Source organism: Daphnia magna, linkage group LG2 (assembly GCF_020631705.1).
Source record: "Daphnia magna isolate NIES linkage group LG2, ASM2063170v1.1, whole genome shotgun sequence".
NCBI classification, from domain to species: Eukaryota; Metazoa; Arthropoda; class Branchiopoda; order Diplostraca; family Daphniidae; genus Daphnia; species Daphnia magna.
This window is the reverse complement of record NC_059183.1, coordinates 10,447,546-10,456,737: the sequence shown is the minus strand read 5'-3', so window position 1 is coordinate 10,456,737 and position 9,192 is coordinate 10,447,546. Positions and strand designations below refer to the sequence as shown.

Here is a 9,192-nt window from a genome sequence, read left to right as displayed (position 1 = left end):
ATTTGATCCTGTTTACATATAGAAATTAAAACTCATGGTATCACAGTGTATTCACATTGAGTACAAGTATATTTGATTCTGTTTACATGTAGAAGTATAAACTCATAATATAACAGTGTATTCACATTGAATACAAGTATATTTGATTCTGTTTACATGTAGAAGTATAAACTCATAATAAAACAGTGTATTCACATTGAATACAAGTATATTTGATCCTGTTTACATATAGAAGTTAAAACTCATGGTATCACAGTGTATTCACATTGAATACAAGTATATTTGATCCCGTTTACATATAGAAGTTAAAATTCATGGTATCATAGTGTATTCACATTGAATACAAGTATATTTGATTCTTTTTACATGTAGAAGTATAAACTCATAATATAACAGTGTATTCACATTGAGTACAAGGAAATTTGATTCTGTTTACGTGTAGAAGTATAAACTCATAATATAACAGTGTATTCACATTGAATACAAGTATATTGTGAAGAAGTGAACTGAGCGGAGAGAGTCAGGTTACGGAATCTGTATAGAGTTGACGTTACCGTCGGCCAAGGAGAACTACATAAGACTGGCGGGCAAAGACAGCTTTGGGGCCGAATAAGATTCTGCAAGGGGGATGGGGGCTGTGGTGCCAGACGGCGTCATCACACGCCCCTTTCAACAAGCAAAGATAACTAACACAATGTTAACTTTGCTCTTAACAAAAAAGAGAAATAGATAGGACACAGGGTGTACAAGGTGTAAACAAGGCTATTGTGTCCAATCTGTTGGAAAGAAGTGACGTCTCAACTGGCGGGGACGCGTTGACCGACGTAGGGCGGGCAGTGCTGGGTCGTTCGTTGGTGGAAGCTGGTCGGCCGGCGGCTGGACGTCTTGTTGTTGTTGTTGTTGTTCGGCTGGTGGCTGGACCGGTTCCGGTGGAGGTGCTGGAGCCGGTTCAGGCTGGATTGGAGTAGCAGTTGGTGCGCTTCCGGTGCCCGGGAAAATCTGGATGCGCGGGCAGAGAAAACGCCGATTGCGTCGGAAGATTCTTCCGGCCGGAGTCTTGATGAGGTACTCTCGGTGCCGGCCAACTTCTACGATTATTCCGGGGGTGGCCCACTGCTTACTAACGGGATGCTGGATCAGGACGTGGTTGCCGACAACAAACGCGGCCAATGGTCGAGTTCGTTTGTTGTAATGGGGAATCTGCAGCTCCTTTGATTGTCTCGCCCGTTTTTCCAGCGTGTCAGTTGCTTTTTGCCACTCGGGCGCGAACGAGCGACGGTGGGCTGGCAGACAATCACGAACCGGGCGGTTAAACACTAACTGCGATGGTGAGGCACCACCTGAGCGTGGCGCGTTGCGGAAACGCAAGATACTTTTCGCGAATTTTGCTTCGTCAAAAGCGCCCGATGTCCATGAGCCACGAATGAGGGTCTTCATGGTGTTGATCGCGGCCTCCGCGCGGCCGTTCGACTTGGCGTAATATGGCGAAGACGTCAGGGGGATAATTCCCCAATCAGCTAGGAAGCGCCGGAATTCTGCTGCGCCAAATTGGGGCCCATTGTCGGACCAGAAGGCGACGGGGGCTCCTACACTGGAGAAAAAGGTACGGATGTGACCGATGATAGCGCGAGCGGAAGTTTTGATGTCGCGAAATGCGACCACGTGAGGCCAACCACTAAAACTGTCAACTATGACGAGGAAATGACGGCCGTTGACTTCACCTAGGTCCGCGTGAATTTGTTCAAAAGGGCGAGTTGCCGGGCGGCGCGGACGAAACGGTTCAGGTGGTAACGACGGGATATGTTTGCTGCACTCGTCACAATTTCTGGTGGCACTCACAATATCGTTGTCGATGCCAGGCCAATACACGGAGAGTCGGGCTCACTGACGCATTTTTGTTGCGCCTTGGTGCATCGCCGACAAATCACGCAATATGGCTGCTCGAAGAGATTGTTGAATCACTACACGGGGTCCAAGGACGATCATATCGTCCGATTCGTCGATTGTCAGCCGGTCTTTCACACACCAATAGCGACGCAAGTCAATGTCTAAATTGCACTTGTAGTTCGGGAAGCCTGCAACTATTTGATTTCTTAATTTGAGCATGATGGGGTCGATGGCTGCCGCGCCAATTTTTTCGAGCACAGGGTCGAGAGTTGGGTCGGCCGTCGACAATTCGGCTCCGATGAGACTCATCATGGCGATTTTTGCAGGGAAAGACGGCAATCCTTCCCCCAGTTCATCACTCGTTGTCACGTGATTAACTGGGGCCCGTGAGAGGGCGTCGGCGTCAGCGTTCTGCTTGCCGGGCACCCATCGGGCGACGAATGAATAACGCTGCATTTTCAGACGCAAACGCAGGAGGCGGGGATTATCTAACTTATCCATCGCGTAACTGTTAAGGATCGGGATTAACGGCTTGTGATCCGTCACTAATTCGAAAGACGGGAGTCCTTCTAAAAACTGTCGGCAGTTATGCATTGCCCACGCAGCACTCAGGCACTCGAGTTCGATCATTGCGTAGCGGGATTCGGCGCTTGAGATGAATCGTGAACCTGCTTGTACGATACGCCATTTTTTTGAGTCGTCGAGTTGCTTGAGTAAGAATCCGAGTCCATTTAGACGCGACGCATCGACGTGGAGACTGGTCGGCCGTTTTGGGTCGTAAAACGCTAAATCGTGGACTGCGGACAGGAGTTTTCTTGCCGCACAAAACGTTTCGTCATGCCGCGTCGTCCACTCCCAAGCATACCCTGCTTTGAGCAGTGGAGATAGAGGGTCTAAGGCGGCGGCTAACTGGTCGGAGAAATGACCGACTTGCTGACACAGCCCGAAGAAAGAACGGACGTCGGTGATTGATTTAGGCACTGGGAATTCACTAATTGCTCTTCTGAGCGCCGGATCTGGCCGAAAACCGTTTTCTTCTACGACGTAACCGCCGAAAGTCACTGCGGGTTGGGCGAATACTATTTTTGCCGTATTTATCGACACGTTGTGGGCAGCTGCCCGGGCAAACACTGTTCGCACTGCTTTGACGTGCTCGTCGTAGGTGGCGGAGAAGATGAGAACGTCTTCGACAATGCGCCTACAATTTGAGAGATCGTAAAAAATCTCTGACACACGTCGGCAGTAGTCGTCGCCGGCGTGTGTCACTCCGAACGGAAGCCGGAGGTATTGGTACCGTCCACAAGGCGTGGAAAACGTTGTCAAGTCGATCGATGGATCGTCCAGCAGCACCTGATGATATCCTTTCAGCGCATCAATAACAGTAAAAAATCTCATTCCGGGCGGAATGGTGCGCACGGCCTGAAAGGGTGTGGCTGTTTCAAAGTTTGGCCGGATTATACACTCGTTAAGCTCACGAAAATCAATAACGAGCCTGATGTCACCGTTTTTCTTCATTACCACCAATGAAGGGTGAACCCATTCAGTCAGCTTCGACACTCGGCGCACGATGCCGGCGAACTCGAGAGCGTCCAGCTCGGCTTTCAGCTTCGGCAGCATGGGGACTGATACTGGACGGGAGCCTCGCATGGCCACCGGCTTGGCATTTTTTACTAACTGAAAATGGCAGGGTGGTTCAGTCATCGGTCGGCATGCTCCGTCAAAAATTTTCGGCTGCTCGCTCATAAGCTGGCGGAGGTCGGCTTGTCGTTGGCTGGCGCTAGGTGGCGTGTGCGCCACTGATCCAACACGGATGTGCGGGTAACCGGATGGAAGCATCCCTAGCGCCTGCTGGCTCTTCTTTGATAACACTGGCTGCTTCAACTCACGCAAAACGTGAACGTTGGTGCTTAATGAGCAGGAATTCTTGTCATTCGTTGTCCACTCAATAAGCGTGCTGAAAACGCTGACGTTGACGATTGGGCTCCCGACGGCCGTGACTGGCTGGATGCCTTTTCGCAGCGACACGCTACTAAACTTCTGCATGTAGAGCGATTCCGGGATGGCATCGTTGTCAGCGCCTGTATCGGGAAGAGCATGAACCACCACTGCGGCGTGCTCGCCGTTTGCCGTGGGAAGTTTTTTCGGTGTTATCGATACTGCCACTAGATCTGAGGTTTTCACTGCCCCCACTGTCAGAGGAGATGGCTCAACATAAATGCTCTGCTGCTTTGGGGTAGGCTTTGAATTACGACACACTTGAGCATAATGATTTGGCCGACCACATTTGTTGCACTTCCTGCCTTGGGCCGGACAGGCCGTCAAGGGTTTACACTGCGATTTCGAGCCACAATTTCCGCAGCCCGTAAACTTGTCGTTTGCCGGTTTATTGTCACGTGCGGGCGGCTTGCCCGTTTTGTCACGGGGTGGTGGACTGCCTGAAGTTTGTTTGAATCGCCTGTACGTTGAATTGGCGCCTTGGATCGCTGCTGCGTCTCCGGTCTTCAAGTTGATTGACTGCTTGTTGGAGGCTTCAGCTGTCCGTAAAATTGTCAGTGCTGCATCTAGCGTTAACGCAACACCTTGCTCAAGGAGCTTTACACGAACTTCGTCACTTTCTAGGCCAAATATAAGTTGGCCTAAGATACGGGTGGGTTCACATCGGGCGCAACAATCGGTTTGGAATTCACACTTTCGGGCCAAGTCACGTAACTCGCACAACCAATCGTCAGCTGATTGCTGGGCACCTTGCTTCTTTGCGGAGAACTGCTGGCGCCACACGTGGCGGTTGCGGCTGGCATTGCAACGAGCACGGAGATGGTCGATGACGACCGTATGATTGTCGAGGTGCGTGTCGGTGAGGCCCATGGAAAGAACAGCTTGAAGTGTGTCGGTTGATAAGCACGATAGCAGAGTGTGAGCCTTGTACACGGCCCGCTCACCCGCGTCCAGTGCCGAGTCAATCGTAGACAGGCTAAGAAAAATCGTCCATTTCTTGTGCCATAGATCGAAGGAATCTTTGTATTCCTCCAAATCAAAAGGTGGGGGTTTACCATATGGCTTAAAAGCCGGAGTCGCCATGTTGGTGTGATTGTCCCAAAGCCAGCCAATGTCAAACCGACTACTCTCGATCTCCAGCTTGGAAACGAGATGGACGCTTGTTGCTGACCACTAACGCTGTAACGTGGGAACAAAAATTCAAAAAGCTCAGTGGCCCATCGATCACGATAGCTATCATGACAAGGACCAACTAGAGCATGGCGAAAAAAAAAATGTTCAAAAAACGGCTCAATGGTTGAAAAATCACGATCGCTATCATGAAACGAACCAACGTGAGCGTAAACTTCACCTCTGATCAACAAGTTAAAGTCAGATGCCTTGGATGAACACGGATGTAAGAAATTCTTCTCCGGATCAAAACGAAACAATGGCGGGCAGAATGTTAGGCCGAACAATAGTCATGAGTCAACTAGTAGCGACAAGCGTGGCCATGCGGTGGGTTGACTGGGTGTCAATGGTTTCACACCTACACGATGTAAAAAAAAAAAAATTAAAAATTTAAAAAAAAAAAAAAAAAAAAAAAAAAAAAATAAAAAAATTAAAATATATTAAATATATTTTTTTATAGAAAAAAAAATAAAAAAAAGGGAGAGAAAAAAAAGTTTTAGTTTTTAAATTAAGTTTTGATTAGGGGGGGGGGGGGGGTTTAAGGGAGAAATTAAAAAAAAAATTTTTTTTTTTTTTTATTTTTATAAAAGTAAAGGGTTGTTTTAAATTTTTTTTATTATAAATTATTTTTTATTTTTTTTTGTTTAAACATAAAAGAAAACCCATGGTATATTTCACAGTGAATTCAAACTGAATAGACAAGTATATTATGATAATACAAGTATATTTGATTCTCTTTTCATGTAGAAGTATAAACCCATAATATAACAGTGTATTCACATTAAATACAAGTATATTTCATTCTGTTTACATGTAGAAGTATAAACTCATAATATAAGAGTGTATTTACATTGAATACAAGTATATTTGATCCTGTTTACATATAGAAGTTAACACTCATGGTATCACAGTGTATTCACTTTGAATACAAGTATATTTGATCATGTTTACATGTAGAAGTATAAACTCATAATATAACAGTGTATTCACATTGAATACAAGTATATTTGATTCTGTTTACATGTAGAAGTATAAACTTATAATATAACAGTGTATTCACATTGAATACAAGTATATTTGATCCTGTTTACATATAGAAGTTAAAACTCATGGTATCACAGTGTGTTCACATTGAATACAAGAATATTTGATTCTGTTTACATGTAGAAGTATAAACCCATAATATAACAGTGTATTCACATTGAATACAAGTATATTTGATTTTTTTTTTTATAAAAAAAAAAAAACTTATAAAAAAAAATTTTATTACATTGAAAACAAGTATATTTGATCCTAGTTTACAAAAAAAACTAAATAAAAACATTGTAATCACAGTGTATTCACATTGAATACAAGTATATTTGATCATTCTTTTTTTTTTTACATAAAGTATAAAACTCATAATGGTATAACAGTGTATTCACATTGAATACAAGTGTATTTGATCCTCTGTTTACATGTAGAAGTATAAACAAAATAAATTTTTTTTTATTTATTTTTTTTTTTTTTTTTTTTTTTTTAAAATTAATTTTTTTTTTTTTTTTTTTTTTTTTTTTTTATTTTTTTTTTTTTTTTTTTTTTTTAAAAAAAAAAAATTTTTGTTTCAGTTTTTTACTTTAATAAATATATTTATTCTGTTTTTTTTTTTTTTATTTTAATAAATATTTTTATTCTGTTTACATGTAGAAGTATAAACTCATAATATAACAGTGTATTCTCATTGAATACAAGTGTATTTGATCCTGTTTACACATAGAAGTTAAAACTCATGGTATCACAGTGTATTCACATTGAATACAAGTATATTTAATTCTGTTAACATATAGAAGTATAAACTCATAATATAACAGTGGATTCACATTGAGTACAAGTATATTTGATTCTTTTTACATGTAGAAGTATAAACTTATAATATAACAGTGTATTCACATTGAATACAAGTATATTTGATCGTGTTTACATATAGCAGTTCAAACTCATGGTATCACAGTGTATTCACATTAAATACAAGTATATTTGATTCTGTTTAAATGTAGAAGTACAAACGCAAAATATAACAGTGTATTCACATTGAATAGTAGTATTTTTGATCCTGTTTACATATAGAAGTTAAAACTCATGGTATCAGAGTGTATTCACATTGAATACAAGTATATTTGATTCTGTTTAATTGTAGAAGTATAAACTCATAATATAACAGTGTATTCACATTGAATATAAGTATATTTGATTCTGTTTACATGTAGAAGTAGAAACTCATAATGTTACAGTGTATTCACTTTGAATACAAGTATATTTGATTCTGTTTACATGTAGAAGTATAAACTCATAATATAACTTTTGTGCACCGGCACAAAATTGATCTGGCAACGGCGGAAGCGGGAGAGTGGAAAAGGACAGCGACCAGCAGACGACTGAAGACAAGCAAGACACAGAGAAAGAAAAGCACATTTTCCCCCTTGTCAAAAACCCTTGTCGCCTTTTTTCTCTACTGGTGAATAATACAACGGCTTAGGCCTCTTCTCCTTCGCCATCTGACTAGAATTAACTCTGTGTATCTGGGTGATTCACATTTTGGGGCCGAAACCCGGGATACGCCGATCGTGAACGGGACACCCCGGTAGCGTGCAGCACACATACTCCTTTCGTACTTTGCATACAGTTTCTTGCTTTTAGTCTTAATAATAGCCGACCTTATCGAACATCGAACATCGAACATCAAGCATTGCACATCGAACAATTAGCATTTAGTAACGAACATTAAACCCACGAACAAACGAACATCGAACATCGCAATCGGTATTTTAATGCTTGATATCTTGGTTTGTTTCTGTTCTTAAACTAATAAACCCTGACCCATACAGAAGCGTGTTGTTTAACCGATAGCAAAATGGAAGAAGATGAAAACAACATGGCAAATGGCAAGCATGTACTATTTGCCCAACGTACTGTAGCAAAGCGACTACACACCAAACTTATTACTCGAATCGGAAACCTCTTAAAGGATAAGCCAAGTGCAAACGATCTAAGAAGCTATTTCGCCGACCTTGGAGAAGCTTTAAGAAGAATAATAGCTCTCCATACGCGTTACACCAGCAGGCCAAATTTAACTGAGGAAGAAGCAGTGGCTACCACCGCCTGGCTTAATGACGTCCAAGAATCCAACGAAAGCTGTCTGCACAGAATGAAAGCATACCTTTCGGCTATAGATCAGAAATCATCAAGGAAAGGAAAGAGACAGTGTACTCAGTGGAATGTGAGTCAGCATAAGAGTCATGTTGAAAACGATGTATCGGAATCTAGCAAACACTCTCAATTGCCACTAGTTGACCCGAACATAGATCTTGAAATGCAGCTGCAGCAAGCTAGGTCGAAACACGAGCACACACTCGCCGAAGTGAAAAGAAGAGGAGAGGGAAATTTAAGCAAAATCCAAGCAGCAATCGATGAAAGAAACGGTTCCATACAAAGAAATCGTCAATCAATTGCTCAACCATTCACTTCTACACCCATTGCATCAACATGTGCTAGTCTACTTGATCGACAGCCACAACGATACTTACAATTTAACACAACATCTCATAGAGAGGAACAATCACCGACAATACAATACTCATATCCCCCACCTGGTCCATCCAGCTATCCACCGCCAGCACACTGGCCCAAAATACCGATTTCAAAATTCAATGTCGACTGTCGCCGCTGGCCAGCTTTCGCCTAAGTAATGAGAGCAACAATAGAAGAAACTGCACTACCAGATCTCTACAAGGTGCTAGCTATGCGCGAAAATCTGATTGAAGACATTCAGAAGAGAATGGCACACCTCTTCAACGGTTCATACAACTACTCACAAGCCTGATGGTCCAACCTTTCAGAAACGGTGACTTTAAGTCGCTTGCTGACCTCGCCTCTCTCGTCCGAGACGCAGTATCAAGTGTAGCCGGAGATCCAAGCATGATAGAATTCACGCACTCAACAGTAGTCAACCAACTTGCAACAAAACTTCCCTTTAATTTGCAGCAAGACTGGGGACGATACGCATACAATCTTCGTCCTAAAATCTCCTCTTTAGCCGATTTCGACTGTTGGCTTGAAGCTATCGTAGGAGCGGAAAAGTTAGGCGGAGCTAAATTCAGCAGC

At 42.8% G+C, this 9,192-nt stretch overlaps 1 protein-coding gene and 1 pseudogene across 1 annotated transcript; one reads left to right on the top strand and one right to left on the bottom strand.

Annotated features, from left to right (window-relative positions):
* Positions 1-762: 762 nt before the first annotated feature.
* Positions 763-4,965, bottom strand: LOC123469907. Its single transcript, XM_045169248.1, has 2 exons — positions 1,886-4,965; positions 763-1,807 (listed from the first exon to the last, which is right to left on the bottom strand). Exons 1-2 carry the CDS (start codon positions 4,963-4,965, stop codon positions 763-765), a joined length of 4,125 nt encoding a protein of 1,374 aa, XP_045025183.1.
* Positions 4,966-5,311: 346 nt separating this feature from the next.
* LOC123469906 lies at positions 5,312-8,911 on the top strand (annotated as a pseudogene).
* The last annotated feature ends 281 nt before the right edge of the window (positions 8,912-9,192 follow it).

Coding starts and splice junctions, on each gene's coding strand:
- LOC123469907 (XM_045169248.1), bottom strand. CDS start 4,965: ATGGCGACTCCGGCTTTTAAGCCATATGGTAAACCCCCACCTTTTGAT. Junction 1,808..1,885: donor GGCGCAACAAAAATGCGTCA/GTGAGCCCGACT, acceptor TGACGAGTGCAG/CAAACATATCCCGTCGTTAC.